The sequence below is a fragment of the Accipiter gentilis genome, chromosome 19, assembly GCF_929443795.1.
Source record: "Accipiter gentilis chromosome 19, bAccGen1.1, whole genome shotgun sequence".
Lineage (NCBI taxonomy): Eukaryota > Metazoa > Chordata > Aves > Accipitriformes > Accipitridae > Astur > Astur gentilis.
The window spans coordinates 18,889,984-18,911,323 of record NC_064898.1 but is presented as its reverse complement, the minus strand read 5'-3'; the positions used below and the strand labels follow the sequence as shown (position 1 = coordinate 18,911,323).

Sequence of the window (21,340 nt, the reverse complement as noted above, 5' to 3'; positions counted from 1 at the left end):
CTTACTCAGAAGATGGCCTGTCTTTCAGATACAGTCTGCAAAAACATTGGAAAAAGTACTCTTTATGATAAGAGAAGAAGCTGCATTGAATGATTTCTTAAAACATCTTGCAGGGAATATGTCTTTCCTCCTGCACAGTTCCTGCATGCACTAACTTTATTTTTAACATCCTACAAAAAGTAGGATGTTACCATTGCCTTCTGTTTAAGACAAGCTTCAGGGAGCATATGAGTGACAAGGGCTTGTAACTAATGAGGGGTAGTTAGGCCTGTTTTAGAACTATGGGAAGGCTTAACTACATTACTGCGTATGTACTATAACCAACGCATCATTGTCACGTAGTAGCAGCAGCTTATACAATGTGACCAGGTATTCTATTTCTGTACATATTCTGAGGCAAGATCTAGATTCTTGCCTTGGAGTCAAGAAGTTTGTCTAAGAAAGGACTGCAGGGCTTAATCCATTAAGAAAGATAATGCCACTGGTACGTGAAGTGAAAATTTCCATGTCTTTTTGTTTCATTTTCAGGTAACTACACATTAAGAGTTGACTGCACACCTCTTCTCTACAAACTGGTGTATAATCTGACAAAAGAGGTACACAATCAGAGCATCTACTGCTTGTGACTTTCTAAGAATGTAAAACTGCAAGTTTATTGGATAAAATTGGATTATTGAATAATATTGGATTTATCTTATTGCTGTGCTGGGAAAATCTTGATCCCACCAAAATCAATAGCAAAATATCCCATCAGTGGTACACAGTCCAGGCTCGTAGTTCCTTAGTATTCTTAGAAAGGTTGAAATGTGACACTGACATAAGGGGAATGTTATTTGCAATATATAGTAAAGATAATAACAATAAAAACAAGATAATAAAACACTTGAGCAAGAACAATTCTCTAAAGTGATAAGTATTCAAGGAAATAAATTGCATTTTACATTTCCTTTTCATGTGCAAAAGAGAATCTATTCGTTTTCACATTGGCTACCTACCATTTTCTCTCTGTCTGTTCCTGCTGAATCTCCTTTATATCTCACTGAGCCCCTGAAATACTGTGATAAATATTGAAGGATTGAGTGGGTTTTGTAACAGGCCGGATGTATGGATTTGCATGATTACAAGTGGTCTAATCATATCTCCTTTGCTTTCATCTCTCAGGATGAATTATCATAAGGCTGAGAGATTATGATCCATTAAAGCATGAAACTTCGTTGGCCGTATGAGGAGTTAACCAGATTAGGCACCTAAGCATGAGCCATTGTCACTATCCTCAGATCTGGATTCATCTCAATTAACAGAAGACATCTCTGTCTGACTTAAGCAATGTAGGCTCCCTTTAAAGGCAATTGGTAGAAATAGGTACCTTTAGGATGAGATTCATTTGACCAAAAGTGGTTGTCTACTCTTGTACAGACAGAACTCACAAACTGTTTTCCCCCCCTGATATTAAGAGGGCCCAGGTGACTCGGTCCAGTCTAAAAACTTGCACTGTAATGGCACTTGGTAGGATGACTCCAGCTCCTAGTCTCCCATTCCACTAGATACATTCATCCTGAGTTATTTTAAAATGCAGTACACTTTGTTTTAACACTGGAAATGCCATGGTTTGAATGTGGGGTCGTTTATCTGTGCTATTCCCGTGTTTTTCGTTTCTTCTCTACATTTTATTTTGTTATCAACTTTTTCTATCTTACTCTTTCTTCCTTGTGGGGGAAGAAGCTATGCCTGTTCAAACATTAGCTGTGACACTTCACACACTGAAGGGCACTCTGGTTTGCGTATAAAAATTTCCATGTCCCTAGTGCTGCAAGACTCTGGACAAAATAATTTACATTCTGTCTGCAGCAAGCCAGAGGGATTTATCTTTCTGCAAAAGATAAACAAAGTAAAAAAATGCTCTGGGCTAAAAATAGTACCTCGCTCTTGATCTTAAGTCAACTATTCAACTGTTGCTGGGTTTGAGTAGAAAACTTCCATTAAAGTACCATATGAAGTACTTGAGACTGGCTGTTTTGAAAATTTTCCTATTCAGTGTTATTTAAGCTTTTAACATTAGAAGCATAATGTAAACAATAGAAAATCTGACAACTACTCCATAATTCCATGCTGTCTCCCTGCTAAAAAGCTCCTAGAAGTACATTATATTCATCCATATTCTTCATAGCTCCATTTATAAAGGGGATTATTTTATGGTAGAGAGTTGTTAGTGAAAAGTCTGACTATTTCTTGAGCTCCTTAAAGCCACTGTTGGAACATCTTAGATTTATTTTTTTTCTTGGTAGTTCGTTATAGACAAAACCCACAACTACTTTTTCTTTTCTGTTGTTCCACAGAGCAGGATTCTGCAATAACGTTCTGTCTCTCTGCTGTTCTCTGCTTTCTGTACACAGTCAAAGAGCATTTTCCCCAGTTTTATCATTTTGTCTCTGTCCAAAGAATCTAATCTGAAATCCTTTTTTTCTTTTTACTCATTTTTTTTTTCCTCTGTCTCACTAAATAAATTTGAGATGTTCCTTGTCATATTTGTCTAGAGGAGTGTTTTCCTCTTTTTTTGCTGTTAAACCTGGGACGGCCTCTCATCCCTGGCAGTGTTCAAGGCCAGGTTGGATGGGGCTTGGAGCAACCTGGTCTAGTGGAAGGTGTCCCTGCCCATGGCAGGGGGGTTGGAACCAGGTGATCTTTAAGGTTCCTTCCAACCCAAACCATTCTATGATTCTGTTCTATGATTCTATGATCTTTTTGAAAAACAAAATCATGGTTCAGTTTTTACAGTGATTCAACATTGTAGTTTTCATTTCTGAACCATCTTTCAACCCCCAATGTTGAAGGGCCACCAGTGACCTCCAGTGATCCATAAATCACAGGCTTTGAAACCTTTCTCTAGAACACTTACACTCTTTTGAACTTTTCTGTAAGATCATTCATAGAAATTGTTGGAATTTTCCCAAGGAAAAAGATGTTTTGATGGACTCCTGGAGACAAGTTAGGGATACCAAAGGGTGTTTGCTGAAGGACCACTTCTAGCTAGGACACCATTTTTGTTGGTATAGAAACATGTGTATAGATGACTGATGGATCATGTAGAAATGTGGCACATCTTTTACTTGGCTTACTGCTTCTAGTATCACAGAATGAAATTCACTTAAGGGTTGAAATATCTTTATTCTTGAGGTCTCTAAAAATTCGAGTGATTTGGATTAAGAAAAGAGGGAGACAAACTAAAGCAACAGCTAGAACAGGGAAGCTCTGTTTTGCAGAGGGATCTGCTTAATTTTCTTTTTTTTTTTTTTTTATTCTCTTCACTTGCATTTAGGTAGCCTCTTATAAAGATAAACAAAGACTACAATTCGTACCTTTGCTAATCAGTAGTGACTTTTCCACTAATCTGAAAAAAAACCCTTATTTCTGTAAGGGCTCAAAGGTTAAGGCAGAGTGATTATATTCTTTGTTTTGCTATTTCAACTGCAATGCATTTGGATTTGGATGACATTGGGAAGCTAAATGTACACATCAAAGCCTCAACCCATTAAGTCTTTGCATATCCTGGTTGTTAGTTCCTTGAACAGGAATAGTGAGAAGTCCTGTGCACTTCAGGAGTGTCACAACCCAGACTGGACAGACCAGGGAGTCCTGTTTAATTCGAAATTCCCTCGGGCTAAATTAAGGTGAAATGACACCAAATGATCAGTTAAAGATTTTATTTATGACAGAAGCAAACTGAACTGGGGAGGCGTGGTAGTAGGAGGCAGAGTTTCTCACAACAGGACTTGGCATAAGACTACTTCTGTAAACTGTGTAACAATATACATCAATTCAGGGAATAAGGAGATCCCTCCCGTTGAGTCAGGAGGTTCAGAGCAGACCCCTTGCTTTCCAGACTCCTCCTCAGAGAAGGGCCCAGGGGCGGCTGGATCCACTCTTAGTCTCAGACTTGGTCAACGGTTTATATCTTGAAACGGATGAGGTGTAGAGATTGTGGAAAAGGAAAAGGAAAGAGAGAAGAAGACAGAGAGAGAGAAAGGAAGAGAGATTTCACCGGTCCTGGGCCCAACATTGGTTCAGTCAGCCGAGGGGTCCAGTCCCGGTGGGCTTGCATGTGTGGGGCTTCAGTTTGTGTCCTTTTATCATCCTTGCCCCTCCTTCGGGCAGGCACCCGAACTCATCAGGTTAATGAGCAGTTTGTGAGCCTTTGGGTTTGGGGGTCATCTGTGGAGTAACTTCTCCTTCCCTGCAGACGTGGCCGTGGTTTGATCTTTGTATCAGAACAGCGAGCTGCGCACCCTCCAGCATGCCCTCCCCTCCTGTTGCTGATGTCTGAGCTGGTGGGCTTTTCACCTTGGTTCCTTGCTGTGAAGGGTTTGTCTTTAAGCAGAACTTGCCCCACCACAATGTCTGAGACATTAACTCTTTCAGTCTCTCCAAAGGAGTCCTAGTTAATTCTTGGAAACAGCATAAATGGGACCAAAATGTTCCCTATGCTTTGCATTGGGCTTTTGCGTGGGATTGAATTTCATTCAGGAAGCCCAGTATGTGAGAGAACATTAGGGCAGGTGATTATGCATGTCCAAAATAAATCTGTTTCTGTTCATATTAAAAAGAGTCCAACATCCAGCTATCCGACATTGCAAGATGTCTTTGCTCTTGTTTTTTGGTGAGCCACTTCTCACCAAAAAAATGTAGCATACACATGAAGTGTCATCTTTCAAGGAGTTCTGCATTTAAGTGTGGTCCTCAGCATACAGATGGAACATTGAGCTGTTGACAGTCTTTTCTGGCTCTGCTTTACTGCTAGGCTTTAGACAATTGATCACCACCAGCCAGCATCTGCAATAGTTGAACTCCAATTCCCCTGTTCTGATCGTCACTTCTTACTTTGTGTTTATACTAAAGAACTCTGCATCTTCCCTTGAGGTAGCAGTAAGCTTATGCCAATTCTAGATTTGGAACGAAGCCAGACCAAATAGTATGTTTTATTAGGCTCTCGTGTTGTATTAAAAAAACTGGCCAATGGTTTTTACATGACCAGAGCTGTCAGAATAACATCTCTGCCAGAGCATGGAGTACTTTTACTACCATATGTCAGAGTTCAGCTTGCACTTATTAATGTGCCATTTTCAATTTAGCCCTAGAACTTGACTAAAGTGCCCTGAAAATGACAGCAGCCAAGCGGTTACTTCACAAAGTTGTTATTTTTCTGCTAGCTGGTGATGTACTCTCAGAGGTCAGAACTCTCTGGATTTTCAATTTGGAGTCTGTATATTTTTCAGTGCAGGATTTAAGTCTCAACAATACTGTGGGACCATGCATCTAGCCATGAATGTTTATACTTTGTATTTTTGGGGGACAAAAAAAATAATCCCAATCCTCTGCACTTCATAACCAATCTTACATTTAAAGGACCACATCTACTAAAGATTGTTTAAGTGTAGATGGAGACCAGGGCCAGAGTCTTGATTTTTTTTTACCTCTGCCACAGATTTTCTAAGAGCTTTGATCAACTAATTTTATACTCTTTCATAGTTTTCCTGGCTGTATGATGGCTGTACTAATACTTACCTTTTCTATCCTGGTTTCATAGCTTTTCGATTTTTTTAAGGTAGTGGTGGAACCTACATTTGTACATACAGTGTCTTGCACAATGGTTCTCTAGTCTTGGTTGAGTCCCCTTGGCACTGCTGTAATAAAACTGATGACTGGTTTTGACCCTTCCTTCTAGCACAATTCTTTTCTACCCTTCCTCAGGCTCAGCCTGTTGAAAGAAAATTGCTGCTGTGCGGGGCAAACCTCCACAGGGTTAGGGCCGTCATCTCCCCTTGCCTGCTGAAAGGAAAGCAGCTGGGGCATCCTGGCTGCTGGAGGAGCTCCATAGTGTTACCTATGCTGTTGTGTGTGTACATACACAGTGCTATAAGGTGGTAAGAAGTCCTAGAAATGCCCACAATCCACTTCCCCCAGAAGCGGATGAGCTCCATGTAGTGTCCTTGAGCTTTTAACCTGCTCTTACCACTGTCTGTGGTTGGTTCCAACTACCTGTGAGATGCTTTTCGTGGTTGGGATCCATAAATGTATGTGACAAATGTAAATAGAGTATGTGTACTTCCCTGCATGCAGCAATGCCGATGATTAAGAATGATGCAGATGATAGCTGTAAAGGTCTCTTTTGATAATGAATTTAGTTAGAGCTACTTCCAATGAGATTATAATATTTTCCTCTCCAGATTTTAAGCCCTGATGAGAGTTATGAAAATAAGTCTCTTTATGAGAGTTGGCTTGAGAAAGATCCTGCAACTGAAAATAATAGCTATCCCCGGTAAGTTGTTAATCTGTTTTTTCTTTTCCAATATTTTCATCATATCATAGCATGGCTACTCTCCAGAATTTTTCAAGATGTGCTGTTGATGACAGCACTACAAAACCTTTTAGTACAAGGTGACTCTCTAGCAATATCTTTTAAAGCAATATAAAATAAAATTTTATGACTTTTTTTTTAATGATGGTGACATCTATGCCTGCTGTAAAATGAAACCTCACACATTTTAAAGGCCTTTTATTAGTAGAAAAGCAATTTGGAAAGCAATCAAAAAAGAGTAGGGTGGGGAAAGAGTTCAAAATATATTTTAGTCACCCTACTAGATGAGATAATATCAAAATTGTTAGGATAAGCAAATGCTCAGTTGAAAGAAACTGCCTAGAGTGGTAATCAAAAAGCTTTCATGATACTTATTCTTTGTTTATACAATGGATGTAAATGTAATACATTACAAATCTATATCTGAGTGTATTAAAACTTCATATTTGAAGGTATTAAAACTCCAAAACGCTGTTTGAGCTTGTGACTTGTAGGGCTAAATCATATTCACAATGTGGCATTACTCATGCAAGATAAATAGAACTGCCCCTTTGTGCAATTTGACCAAAATTTCTGCGTGTATTACCCTATCTTTCAGGCCCAGGTAAGATGCATTTCTAGATTCATTAGACTCACTGAAATGTTTTCCTTTTGAAAAAGCTACCAGGTCTGATCTTTCTCAGTTGATACAAAGAATTCCTTGCAGAATTTTATACTAACAGAAGAAATTTAGCTGGAACAGAAGAAACTTTTTTCTTTTTTAGCCAAGAAACAACAATTATTCACCAGGCTAGACATATAGACCTAAAACTTAATATAAACCTTAAATATATCTTTGAAAATACTTAGAATATTACATCCATCTTTATTAGAATTTTCTTTTCCTCTGTCTTGCCACACCTACCCAGCAGATGGCAATATTTACTTGTAAGTAACAACGCTAATAGTGTCCTGCAGTGGAAATTATTTATCAGTCTTTGATTCTACTGTGGAATATGCTAAGTATATAAACACATCTGTCTTTACATATATTGCTGCCCAATTCATATTAGTTTGGAAATAGATGATCAATGTTTTAAGATTGCAGAGATGCATCTGATACAATTTTATGGGTCTCGTGCATAACGTGCACATTCTTTTTAAATGTAGTCAGTGTCACAATCAGCATTGCTACCTTTAAAAGATCTTCCTAGAAATATCGGATTCTGAATTAGTGTGGTGGAATAAAATTGGTTAATTAAGCTTGCCACTTAGCTCGTCTCTGATCTTACTAGTGTCCCTGATGTGCCCTCCAGAATAACTGACCTCCATTTCTTTGAAAAATCTGCATTTTGCATTAATTACTACCATACTATACAGTAAGTGGTCTCACTAAGATGTTCTCTTTTCTACGTGTAGAATAAACAAGCTGGGATCAGGCAGTGATTTTGAAGCTTACTTTCAGCGACTGGGAATTGCATCAGGCAGAGTCCGTTATACCAAGAACAGGGTAAGTCTTCCAGATTGCTTGAAGAAGTTTGGTAGTGCTGAGCAGTCATCTTTTAAAAGCATTTATACATGATTAATAAAAAAGCTTCAAAGAAACTTTGACTCATTTGTGTATCAGTGCCATTTCATAGTTCAGCAAGAAACCTAAATGGTTGGAGAATACAACATGTTACAGTGATGTATATATTCTATAGGCTTTCAACTTCACAGAAAGGTATTTATAGAATCTGACTGGAGGTGTATATTTCATTCCACCATACTATTAGTAGGTCCCTTAATATACAAATTTTCCTTGATTCTGTTCAGAAATAACTATACAAGATAAAAAGGGGCCACAATCAGGGACTTCTGCTATCCAAAACCCCAAAGTGTTTTCACTTTTAGTGAAGGCAGTCTGTGTACAATAGAACTGAAGGCAGGTCTGTGTAGACAAAGAAGGAAGCCTGCTCACTTAATCTTGTGCAACAGTCCATCGATTCAGGTTATTTTAGTTTCTTAAAATGAACACACAAAAATGGAAAGATAGTACATTGTGTTTTGTAGCAAATAGCTTTTTTGATTTTGAAACTGTGCAAAACATCATAGTCATTAAGTGATCAATACATCCCTTAACTGCAGTTAGAATACAGGGCACTGACAAATTTGCTTGCTCTTTTTCAGAAAGCAGACAAATTCAGCAATTATCCTGTTTATCACACTGTGTATGAGACCTTTGAGTTAGTGGAAAAATTTTATGACCCCACCTTCAAGAAACAGCTAACAATTGCACAGTTACGAGGCAAACTGGTTTATGAACTGGCAGATTCCCAGGTCATTCCATTCGACTGTAGAGATTATGGAGAAGCCTTAAAAGGATATAGCAATAGAATTTATAAATTGGCCAAGAAACATGAAGAACAGCTGAAACGTTACAAAGTATCATTTGGTGAGTAACAGCCACAAGACTATTTCTTAAGTGCATTAATTAGAATCATGCAGGGACATATTACATCTGTTATAGCACTGAAAATTAATTCCTTACTTTCCTCTTTCAATTCTGCCATCATAAAAAAGAGCCTCTATTTTTTTTTTCTAAACATAACACAGGTTTAACATATTAATGTCTAGATGAGAGGGTTATAACAATTTTCATGCATATTATTAATTATGGGAATATTACAGTGCTCATGGACAGTCAGGGACCTCAAATGCAGAACAAAGAGATATATCAGCCTGCTTCTCACTTTCTTGCGTAAAAAAGAAGACAAGTTAAATGTTTATGGCAACTGTCTGGAACTTGAGAGATACAGGTGCCCATTCATCCTCAGCCAAAGACCTCATCTGACCCTGGGAAACTTGCTTACCACCTGTCCAAGTGCCTGGCTACCACTTTTAGGCCACAGAAGCACTTCTCTAACTTTTCTGCATAAATATATCCATTTGCTGAGCACTTCAACACATTGCAGTGAAGCATATAAAACAGGTCTGAAGCAGCAGAGTGCTCTGGATCCCAGGCTAGGATAACTTCCACAGCAATTTTGTTTCTCTCCTTCTCTCTCCCTCATCTTTTTTTTCTTCCTGCCTCATTTACCCCTTGTGTTTCTGCACCAAGGAGGATTTTAAGTCAGTCCTAATTCACTTGCTATCTGATGGGCCCATGGTTTAGAGACATAAACTAGCTTTTTGGGGATGCAGTACTCTTTTGGGTTGTATGAAACATTGAAAAGACACCTCTTTTTTTGTAAAAAGGCCACTCGAGACAGCAGAAGCCTTGTGTGATGGATCTGAGATTTTGCATAAAACAAGGATTTATATCAATATGTTGTTGTGTTTACTGCATCATGTCTTGTAAGGAAACATCAAATCTGGAGTTTGTTTTTGCAGTAGTAGAACATCTACCAAAATTTCTGTTAAATCATTTATTTTCATAAAATCCTAGACTCATAGAATGGTTTGGGTTGGAAGGGACCTTAAAGATCACCTGGTTCCAACCCCCCTGCCATGGGCAGGGACACCTTCCACTAGACCAGGTTGCTCCAAGCCCCATCCAACCTGGCCTTGAACACTGCCAGGGATGGGGCAGCCACAACTTCTCTGGGCATCCTGTTCCAGTGCCTCACCACCCTCACAGTGAAGAACTTCCTAATATCTAATCTAAATCTACCCTCTTTCAGTTTAAAGCCATTACCCCTCATCCTATCACTACATGCCCTTGTAAAAAGTCCCTCTCTGACTTTCCTATAGGCCCCCTTTAGGTACTGGGAGGCTGCTATTAGGTCTCCCTGGATCCTTCTCTTCTCCAGGCTGAACAACCCCAACTGTCTCAGCCTGCCCTCACAGAAGAGGTGCTCCAGCCCTCTGATGATCTTCGTGGCCCTCCTCTGGACTCACTCCAACAGGTCCATGTCCTTTATATGTTGGGGGCCCCAGAACTGGATGCAGTACTGCAGGTGGGGTCTCACCAGAGCAGAGCAGGGGGGAGAATCACCTCCCTCAGCCTGCTGGCAACGCTTCTTTTGATACAGCCCAGGATATGGTTGGCTTTCTGAGCTGCAAGCGCACATTGCCGGGTCATGTTGAGCTTCTTGTCAAACAATACCTCCAAGTCCTTCTCCTCAGGGCTGCTCTCAATCCACTCATCACCCAGCCTGTATTTGTGCTTTAGATTGCCCCAACCCATGTGCAGTACCTCGCACTTGGCCTTCTTGTTGAACTTCATGAGGTTCACCCAGGCCCACCTCTCAAGCCTGCCCAGGTCCCTCTGGATGGCATCCCCTCCCTCCAGTGTGTCAACCGCACCACACAGCTTGGTGTCATCAGCAAACTTGCTGAGGGTGCACTCAGTCCCACTGTCCATGTCACTGACAAAGATGTTAAACAGCACCGGTCCCAAAACTGACCCCTGAGGAACACCGCTCATCACTGCTCTCCACTTGGACATCATGCTGTTGACTGCAATTCTTTGAGTGCAACCATCCTCATCCACTGAGCGGTGCATCCATCAAATCCATGTCTCTCCAATTTAGAGACAAGGATGTCGTGTGCGACAGTGTCAAATGCTTTGCACAAGTCCAGGTAGATGACATCTGTTGCTTTCCCTTATCCACCAACACTGTAACCCCGTTATAGAAGACCACCAAATTTGTCAGGTGTGATTTTCCCTTGGTGAAGCCATGTTGGCTGTCACCTCCTTATTTTCCATGTGCTTTAGCATAGTTTCCAGGAGGATCCACTCCTTGATCTTGCTGGGCACAGAAGTGAGACTGGCTGGCCTGTAGTTCCCCAGATCTTCCTTTTTTCCCTTTTTAAAAATGGGGATTATGTTTCCCCTTTTCCAGTCTGTGGGAACTTCCCTGGACTGTCTGAACTTCTCAAATATGATGGATAGTGGCTTAGTCACTTCATCTGCCAGTTCCCTCAGGACCCGCGGATTCATCTCATCAGGTCCCATGGACTTGTGCACCTTCAGTTGCCTTAGATGGTCTTGAACCTGATCTTCTCCTACAGTGGGTGGTTCTTCATTCTCCCAGTCCCTGCCTTTGCCTTCTGGGACTTGGGCAGTGTGGCTGGAGCACTTGACGGTGAAGACTGAGGCAAAAAAGTCATTGAGTACCTCAGCCTTCTCCACGTCCCAGGTAACCAGGTCTCCTGTTTCCTTCCAGAAAGGGCCCCTATTTTCCCTAGTCTTCCTTTTATCACCAACGTACCTATAGAAGCTTTTCTTGTTGCTCTTGACACCCCTGGCCAGAGTTAATTCTGTCAGGGCTTTAGCTTTCCCAACCTGATCCCTGGCTCCTCGGACAATTTCTGTATTCCTCCCAGGCTACCTGCCCTTGCTGCCACCCTCTGAAGGGTGGAAACAATTTTCATTGTTTGAGTTTCTTTCTCATTTCAGATTAGAAGTTGCCCAAACTACCTTCTGACTAATGCATCTATTTTTGTTCCTAGATTCTAGAAGCAATCTTTTTTTAAGCTTTTTTTCCCCAAAATATCACTTAACCCTCTCCTTAATAACTTTATAGATGTTTCCTTTTGATCAGTTTTTACAAGGCATGTTTTTCAGTCTTTTCATTATTTTCATGGCTCTTCTGTGATGCCTGATCAGTTTAAATTATTTCTTGAATAAAACCATAATCTTTAGTTTTTGTTTATACTATTGCACCAGAGTACATTAAAGTATATAGGCAATTTTTACAATACTGTGAAAATTAAAATTAATTTCACTCAGTATTTTCATAGAATTGCCTATTGACAACACTGAATGTCAGAAGATTGTTAATTAAGTCTGAATAAATTATGTAATTGTCCTTCAAAATAATAGATTAAGGTTTTTATGTGCCTTTGGATTCACATTTCTGCTGTTCCTCTGCAACAATGAAGGCTGGAAACCTTTTTTTCATAAAAGATGTACTTGTAGTCATGCACTATCAGGATCTAAGTTCCTCAGGGAAAGAAAAAAAATGTTGTAATATTTTCTAAAATAACTGACACTGGCAACACTGAATAGCTAGTGAACATGAGCACAAATTCTCTTGCATATTTTCAGATGATCTTTCTTTTTTGCTCTTAAATCCCCTCCTACTGCTTCTGCAATATATAATCTGTTGCCACGATATAGCCCTGACGGCAGCAGGGTAGAACTCCGTCCTCTGGCAAACTTGTAACTATTGCTGGGGTTGTGGACAAGTCTAAATTCTCACCCTCACAAGGTGCCATAGGTCTGTCTGTACTGCAGCCTGTAAACAGCTTGCATACATTAAATCTGTACCTCTAATTATGTAAACTAACCACAAATATTAATACAAGAGAAAACAAGTGTAGGCTGGTGATGAATAAATAAGTTTGCTAGAAATAGAAGAGCAAACAAGACTGCAGAACAGCTTTCAATAGGAGTTCTGGGAACAGAAAGCCAATCACACTGAATAGAGTGATAAATCTATCTACGAAAAGCCTATCACACTAAAATAGTGTGATAAATTTATAAACAGTGAAGGGCCATAGTTGCCGATGGAGGACTGGATTTGGATGACCTAATCTTATGCCCCATATTCCTGTACGATCAAAGAGAGGATACTCTGGTTTATCTAAAGTTTTCTGCAACTTGTGGGCAAAATGTACAAGTTATAAACCTTTCTTCTTTGTAATTGAGTTGAGTTTTGGTAAGGCCAGAAGTTCTTCTCCTCATAACATCCACCTGTTACTTATTCTACAAAAATTAGCTGTATAAATTGATACTTTTCCCAGGTCTGTATTAAATCCACAGGAAAATCATCGCAGCTGATATTGTCATTAAAAGAAAGGCCTGCCTGCTTCTTTGGCTAAGTTATTCCACATGGCTTGGACGTACTGCCAGGGACAGAGGAGGAAAAAGCAACTGACTTACCCGCCAGCCTGCCTGCACATAGTCAGGCTTAACAAAAAAAACCCTGGGGTGTGAGTAGCAGCACTGTGGGACGGCACGCAGGGTCACAGCACAGGCACCTCCTGCGCTGCAGCTCTGGTGCAGGTGTGGAGCAAGCACAGGACTTGGCTACTTTAATCTGCTTTGTCTGTCACTGTGTTCCAGGACAGCTGTGTCTTTTATGCCTCACCTAATACTATCCAATCTACATATCACACTCTTCTGTTATGGTATGAATAGGACATAATGTTCCAAGAGAGAAATCCTGCTGTCCTTCCATAGCCTGCTGGAAGAGCTGCTATTTTTTATGTCAGTCAGGCTTTTTACACCAAAATACTGCAGTGCATCCCTTTGTTAAAAAGGAAACTGCAGAGTTCTTCATTTGCAATACCAGCCTGTTTTTCCTTGCCAGGCAGAGGGAAGATGTATACTCGTGAAAGCTTTATCAAGCATTCTGCTTTATTGTTGGCCTCGTTGCACAAGGTCTTTGTTTATGACTGCTAGTAGTGCAGCTCTTTCAAGTCTGCACTAGGGAAACTAATGAATTATGGAAAGACAACAAAATTAATGCAATTATATCAGCAAAACAAATGTAGTTTTTCTCCCACTGGGCAACTGAGAGGTATATTGGCCTCAGTAGATACTCTGAAGTTGTTCACAAAGTCCTTCCCTTTCTAGATCCTCTTTTTTCTGCTGTGGTGAACTTCTCAAAGGCTGCTGCTGAATTTCACAGAAGACTTGAACAAGTTGACAAGAAAAAGTAAGTCTGGAAAAAAATTATATTTTTAATATATATATACGTATATCTGCCTTAGGTACCCAGGGTGGCAGTTCTTTCTTTCCAGTGACTACACAAGGAGTCTCTCCAATTAGTGTAGAATAGAGCCCTTGAACTCTGAGACAGGAAATATCTGCTAAGATGAATTCTGCTTTCTGTGATGAATAGTATCAGCTGTAGAGCTTATTACTAGTATCAGCTTGTCATTAAAATTATTGTAATGCATGGAAAGGCAGGTAGCAAAGTTAAAATTGGACCAAGCTCTGTATTTAGACACCTGCACTTCAGCATTGTAGGTGATGCCAGAAGGTACTTTCAGCACACCTCAAGGAGACCAGATAATGCTTCAGAGTATCTAAAATATCTGTGTGATGCTTGCAAACCTGAGGGCCCTTTGGGACTCCTGTGCCCTCTGAGTGCAGTGGCTGGAGGCCAGGTGCTCCTAGACACCTAGTATGGTACCAGATAGCCGTGTTTAGGCAACTGAATCCCATCCTTACTATGTTACTGTATAGATTAGAGCAGGAATTTGGCTTATGGGTGGACACCAAAATCTGGCTATCTTCATCTTGAACTAAATCTTGGCCTTCCTCTCCCCTTGTTAAGTGAGATCTTTCCAGTGCCGTTTAATACCAAGCAAGTATCTGATACACTCAGGAAGTCTCCCATTTTATTTTGCATAGTGTGAAATCTTGTAGTTGAGTTTTCTAACACAGAAAACCTAATGCATTAATATAGCATGTATTTAATATCTCCTTTTGCAAAACCTCATCTTTTTGCAAACTGTAGACCATCTTGTCCGTCTTTTTTTTCTGTCCAAAGAAGAGGAAAACTGTTCAAATGAAACTGGGAAGTCATGTTTCCTCATTGTGTGAAATGTCTCTGTCTCCATTTTCTGCAGTCCAGTTGCAGTGCGAATCATGAATGATCAGCTGATGTTTACAGAAAGAGCTTTCATTGATCCTCTTGGCTTACCAGGAAGGAAGTTTTACAGGTGAGGTTACAAGTTTCTTGACCAGCTGTCTAAGGCACTGAATTTTGCAGGTGAAGCCCACCCTAACTGACTGGTCAGTTGAACTGCTGTATAGGCCTTATATAGGAATTACTGCTCAACAGATCATTTTAGGTGCAACCCAGTGAGTAGCAGAATTTGTTTATAACCCCCGAGGAGACCTCCTTGGCTGCACCAGTCTTGTGATGCCTAATTCCTCTTCTTGGGTCCGGCACTCTGTTTTTATTAGCCATCATACCCTGTGACTTTTACCTGCCAGTGTGCAGTACCACTTCTCTTACCACTTGCTCTTTTAAGCCTGTACAAAGTGAGGACTGAGTGGAGAATCAACTGTATTGGAAAGAGAGGAGAAACAAGGGTAGAGTAAGAGAGAGAAGAGGATGAGAACAGATGTGTAGTGAGGGTCAGGTGAAGAGAGCCATCCAGAAGAGAGAGCTTGGAGAGAGTGACCTTTGAGCACAGGACAGATGAGCTGTGCTGCAGAGTCCCATCTGTCTCAGCTTTGGCTGCTTCTATAGATGCTCCTATTAGCTTAAATCATTAACTAGTTATTCTTGAAGTTTTCTCTCTACAAGCACGTGGGCCTGGAGAAAGACAATGTTCGGTGCACCACAATACCCTTTATAGAAACCCAGTGCATTTATTAGTAACACTTGACAAAAAGCTAGCTTCCAGTGTCAGGCATGTCTATGTCACTTTACTCTCAGTATCCACTTTTTCCTAATGACTGGATATATCTGACTCACTGATGGCTTTCACACCAAGCCAGAAGTCCCTCAGCCAGGTAGGATTGAGAATCACACGTCCCCCCTCCTAGGATAAACTGTTGTTCACACTTTTGGAAGAATGAAATGGTTGTTTTCTACAGTTCTTGTTGGGTGTTAGGTATCATTTAGACCTGTCTGGATTTTGAAAATTTTTTTTTTTTTTTTTTTACTTGCCTGCATTTATTAATGTAGCTTTAGTGTTTATTTTGATTTGGGAGGACTCTCTCACATGCTACAAATGTGCTTTTATACTTCGTATGAACAAAATCAATTTAAAAGCAGATCTGCAACTATTCATTATTTAAAAAAAAAAAAAAAAAACAACCCCAAACCACCAACAAATAAAATTGATACTTTTGCACAGTTCTATTCCAATATGATCACTTTTTCTCTGAAAAATTCATGTTTTCTCAAGAAGTCTCCCATAGATTTGTTTCCCTCTTTTTACATTCCTTTCCCAGATCTGCTGACCATCATTCAGCTGCTTAGTTATTTTTGAAGTTTCTGTTCCACTTCTCATAGTACACCCATAATTAGTTTTATTCCCTGTTCCAGACTGCCATATTAATTCAGCAGGTTTGTTGAGCTCTCATTTTCAAAAAAATTTAACATTGTTTTGTTCCTAGTTAGACAAACATGTCATCTCTTCCCAAGACGAAGGCTACGTGTCCTAAATCTGTGCCCTTTCCCATAGATTTTGCCCTGGGGGCTGCTTCCTCTTGTGCTTTTAAAGACAGGTCCAGCTAAGTTTCCTGTGTATTTAGTAAGTTCTGGTCTTCATGGGATTCACAGCTGCTTTATGTAGGACACATACAGTTCCTTAAAATGAACACCACCGCGCCACCACCCATTAATGGTTACTTTTATTTAGTATACCTACATTTTTTTCTTCTGTCCCCACAGACACATCATCTTTGCTCCAAGCAGTCACAACAAGTATGCTGGAGAGTCCTTCCCAGGGATCTACGATGCCATGTTTGATATCGAAAGCAAAGCTGATCAACACGAAGCCTGGGAAGAAGTAAAGAGGCAGATTTCCATTGCAGCCTTCACTGTGCAGGCAGCAGCAGGGACACTGCAAGAAGTAGCATAGGATGGCGGCTTCAAAAACCTCGGTCAAACAGCCAAGTCTGAAACGTAGTGTAGTCAGGCTACTACAGTGACCCAGTCTCTCGTGACTGCTCACCGTATCTGAGTTTGCAACCTTCTGAATGCATGCAAGTGTACTGGTAGGGTGAGGGGGTGCTCTGTGTATCAAAGAACTCCTGAGCTAGAAATTAATTCTTCTCTGATACTGATAAAACTGTAGCTTTAACAACAAGCCTAGATGGAAGCAAATTTGAGGGTAGGGAGAAAGAAAAATCAGTTCCCTGAAAGATCTGCCAATTTTGAGGACCCTTTATTTTAGATGCACAGTTACAAAACCAGTTATTTGCCAAGCTATCTGTAAATCTTGTCCGTAGCAGTGATCAACGGCACACATTGGAAGAGAAAAAAATAACGCTCCTCAGTATGTGCATTTTTCTTGTTCTGATAGTTACTTTTATAATACAAGACACGAAAGGCATCTATCTCTATATTTTAGAATCTATTCTGCAGGACTGGTAAAATCCTCATTATACTGATTTGCTTGCTTTTCCTGAAAAAATAACATACTGACCCTCTTGCCAATTGCCAAAGCAGCACTAGCCATTCTTGATAATCAGACAGAACAGCTGCTTATATGCAGAAATCCAAAAGCATTTTCTTGGGGAGCAAGTGTCCATCTCTCCGAAAGTCACTGTGCACCTCCCTCCTTTACTTGCACTTTGGAAAACAAAGATTTGGGGGAATAACCAAAAGCTGACCTCCCTGCTCGTTTTGGTACTTTCACTAGTCCCAAACCCTTTGTTTGGGGAACCAGCTTTTGTTCCTGTTTTTCTCCCAGATGTCTTTCATGCAGATGTCTTCTTCCAGTTGAGGGAGCTGGAGGACATTGTTACTGTTGGCATGGGGCTTGAGGTTACTCTGTCTTCATATAAGACCTGAAGAAAGTTTCCCACCAGAAGCTGCTTTTACATTCAAAGACAAACTGAAATGCATGAGAAGGGTAATTGTACAAAACTGTTTAATTTGTAAAAAATGTGATTCTTTCTTCATTTGCCCTTTAAATGTACTTCTTATCTACATGCTTTACAACTAATTAAATTGCTAGAATTTTATTAAATCACATTCCAGTTTGTGGGAGCTGATAATAACCAATTTCTTCTCTTATGTAAAATATGCTACAGTTTTTCTCACAACCATAAATTGCACCAGGTTGTAGGAATACAATCCTTTTTGTTTTATGGGGAATAGAACAGATGTGGTACTAAAAAAGACAGAATTAGAGAAACAGGACAATTACTAGGCTATAGCAGGAGTTCTTCTCATCTCAAATGCCTTGAATTCAGACAAGGGAACCAGAAATTACTATAGTTCAGTCCTTTGGGAAGTTGTTTTGGGGGATATATGCCACCAAGAAAAGAGGCTTTCACTGGCATCACTTCCAATAAGCCTCTCTGAAAGATGAAGGACTGTGTACCTATGGATGATGTGCTCACAATTTACTGCTAAATTGCTTTTCACAAATCAAGCCTTAGGCACATGAGGAGGAAATTACACTTCCACAGTCCATGCTTTACCACTTCTGGTGGCAAAAGTAGTGCTTAACTGACCTTGTCGGCATGCACTTAAGAGACACGAGTAGTCAATGCTGAGGACACCAGAACAGCGACTACATTTTTGTTGTCGTCTTTACTTCTGCTTAACTGGGGCCACTCACAGTTATTAAGTTGTTCATCTCTGCATCTGTAGCTTAAGGTGTTGCTGAAGGAAGTGATACCCTGTGAACAGTGACCGGTATGTAATTGCACTAGTTTTTCTTCCCTTTTTCTGAATCGCCCACTCTTCCTGCTCCATCATAGCTTTATGTTAACTGCAGTGGGCAGTAACTGAATGTGCCCCCGAGGGAGGGTTAGGATATCTGGAGGGTGGAACAAAGCCACCAGTGCCTCTTCCTTGTGAACAGCAGCCAGCTTTGGATCTGTCAGTGGTCGCTGCGGTAGGATCATCAGAGAATAGGGCAAACAAGGAATTTCCACGTAAAAAGGAAATACCTGACAAAGTGTGCTCCCTCCTTCATTTACAGCAATCTCTTTAATAGTATAAACCAGTGAACAACCGTTTCAGTGGTAGTTAGCCTTTGAAGTTCTGTGCCATTACCTTGCTGCTGCAAAAGAATTTTATCTCTTCTTGTTTCCCTGTGCAGTTTGAAGCTGTAAGAATAAATTACAGCTCACATTAGGCTGCATGCACAGCCAGCATCGATTGCTTTGTTCCTCTTCTCAACTTAATTGATAACTCTGTATGAATGTACGATTCATCATGACCCGCTACATCCTAAGAAGTATACAAAATAGTTTAAATCCATTTCCATTCCTCTCTATAAAGTTCTACTGAGGGAGAGTGACAGCCAAACCCTTCTAAATAAGGAAACCAAACCACTTATAAATGGCTTATACTAATTGATTTCCATAAAGTCCCATCTTTTTGGTATTGAGAGGATCAGTGACTCAGAGCTGAGATGGCCTTCCCTGCTTCAGTCAGTAGTATCTCCTCTTCTATAGATGGGCAACCAAGGCACTGCCACTGTCTCCCAGCCCAAAGCTGCTGTATTTGTGCAGCTCTGCCTGCCCATAATTTCAAAGCGTGGGGCGGATTTTTCAGGCTCTCCTTACAAACGGGTAACACTGGATCGCCTGCTCTGTCCTTCTCTAATTCCATGTGCACAATTTGTTCACTCAACCTGGCTGAAGCAATCTGTGAATCATACAGCTGGACGAAACAGACCCTTCAGCCTAGACCGGGGCTGCAAAACAATTTGGCGAAATTAAAACTTGGATGAACCAAATATCACTTGGATATTCGGTTTGCCAATTGTCTCTTTAGAAAATCAGTCTCAAAGGGACAGTGCCGGGAAGTTTATTTCAGATTCTGTTATGGCTGAAATACCTTTGGCTTGCCTTTGGAAAGGAAGCCATAACACTTGGTCAATTTAGCGATGGCTGGAAAGTGGGGATAACCTACATGCTCCATTCTCCAGTAAGCAATAAACACAATCCAGTTACAACATACTTTCATTTGCACCAAAATTGGTAGTAATTTAAGATAGTGTTTCTGCTGTGTTTTTCAATCAATAAATAGAACCACCTCAAAAAAAGCTCTGCAGATCTTAAGCTTAATAAAAACTCAAACTAATTCAAAACCTTTGAAGATTAAGAGCTTGGGATTAAGAGTTTCTCTCAACACCCTGTAATTTAGCAACCCTTCCCAAAGCTGACTCACGCATCAGGGGACTGCCTTTGTGGACCAATGAAATGAAAATTTCCCTATCCTGGTATCCTGATGACTGAAGTACAAGTACACCAGCTGCAGAAGTTTCATAAATCTTCTCAGTAACTGTACAGTTCAGGTGTAAGAACAAGACATTTGGATTTGGCTAGTTTTTTTGTTAAGCCAAAGTAATTTGTCAAGTCCAGGTCAAACTTTTAAACTGCTTCAGCTGATCTAAAAAAGACATTGCAAGAGAAAGGTCCTAAAGCAGTCAATCAGCCTATTAAGCAGATGATCACAGTCAGTACTGGTGCTGTATGCTGACTTTTCCAGAGACCCGATTTCTATTATTCTGTCCTTCTTTTATAGATAACCTATAAAATAATCTCTGTATGTTCATAAGGGCTAAGCAAATGTGAACTCTACAGACTGCACAGTAGTTTGCAAGAGAAGATGACCTGAACACCTGGCCAGCAGCCCTCAGTGACCCAAAACGCTTTCCTTGTGTGGAGGAACTATTGCTGTTCCTGTCCATGCTGCCTAATGAAATACCAGGCAGCAGGTTTAAAACACAGGGATTACTCACACTACATGGGATTATCTGGTGAAGCTCACTGCTACAGGAGCTTGTGAAAGGTGAAATGGGTTGAAAAAGGATCAGACACATGCAAGGAGTGCTCATGCCTAATGATCCAGATGCAACTTTTCATTCAGAAGGCCCTAAAGCACTTGCGAATTAAAGCATAGGTATGCATGAAGGGATTAAAACCTACCTGCTTCATTCTTTGCTTTAAGCATTTGCCATGGAGAGATTATTGGGAAAGACGGCACTTTGCACTCTCTCATTGTAGTGCTTTCCGCTGAAGAGACAGCCCCTGAAGTGCTGCTGGTGGTCCTCTCTTTGTGTGCACTTGATTGAAACCCATGAAAATTAATAAATATATCTTTAAGAGGTTGCTTGTTCTCTGCTTTAAACCAAGCTAATGATTAAATATGTCAATCACAGGTCTTTTAAAATAACCAAAATTGCTTGAGAGCAGAAATAGTTTATCCTGCAGTGGTGTCATTCAGAGGGTAAGAGGTGCTGTGCAGCATCTGCAGAGAAGAGCTACTGCAGTGACCCCACATTATTCCTTAGGAAAACAGCAGCAGGATGAGGTTCTGGGAGATCCTGAGTGGGTCTGAAAGTCGCTGAGGACTTTGTGCACCT

At 40.5% G+C, this 21,340-nt stretch overlaps 1 protein-coding gene across 5 annotated transcripts in view; it reads left to right on the top strand.

The window, feature by feature from the left end:
- The window catches only part of LOC126048433 (N-acetylated-alpha-linked acidic dipeptidase 2-like), a 37,727-nt gene extending 18,253 nt beyond the window's left edge, over positions 1–19,474 (top strand). For all 5 annotated transcript variants that reach the window (XM_049823452.1, XM_049823454.1, XM_049823451.1 and 2 more), the window contains 7 exons: positions 529–596; positions 6,222–6,313; positions 7,751–7,841; positions 8,501–8,765; positions 13,899–13,980; positions 14,900–14,992; positions 16,681–19,474. In XM_049823452.1, coding sequence (XP_049679409.1) covers positions 529–596; positions 6,222–6,313; positions 7,751–7,841; positions 8,501–8,765; positions 13,899–13,980; positions 14,900–14,992; positions 16,681–16,870 — 881 coding nt within the window. In that variant the 3' untranslated portion in view covers positions 16,871–19,474. The remainder of the gene's footprint in view (positions 1–528; positions 597–6,221; positions 6,314–7,750; positions 7,842–8,500; positions 8,766–13,898; positions 13,981–14,899; positions 14,993–16,680) is intronic.
- The last annotated feature ends 1,866 nt before the right edge of the window (positions 19,475–21,340 follow it).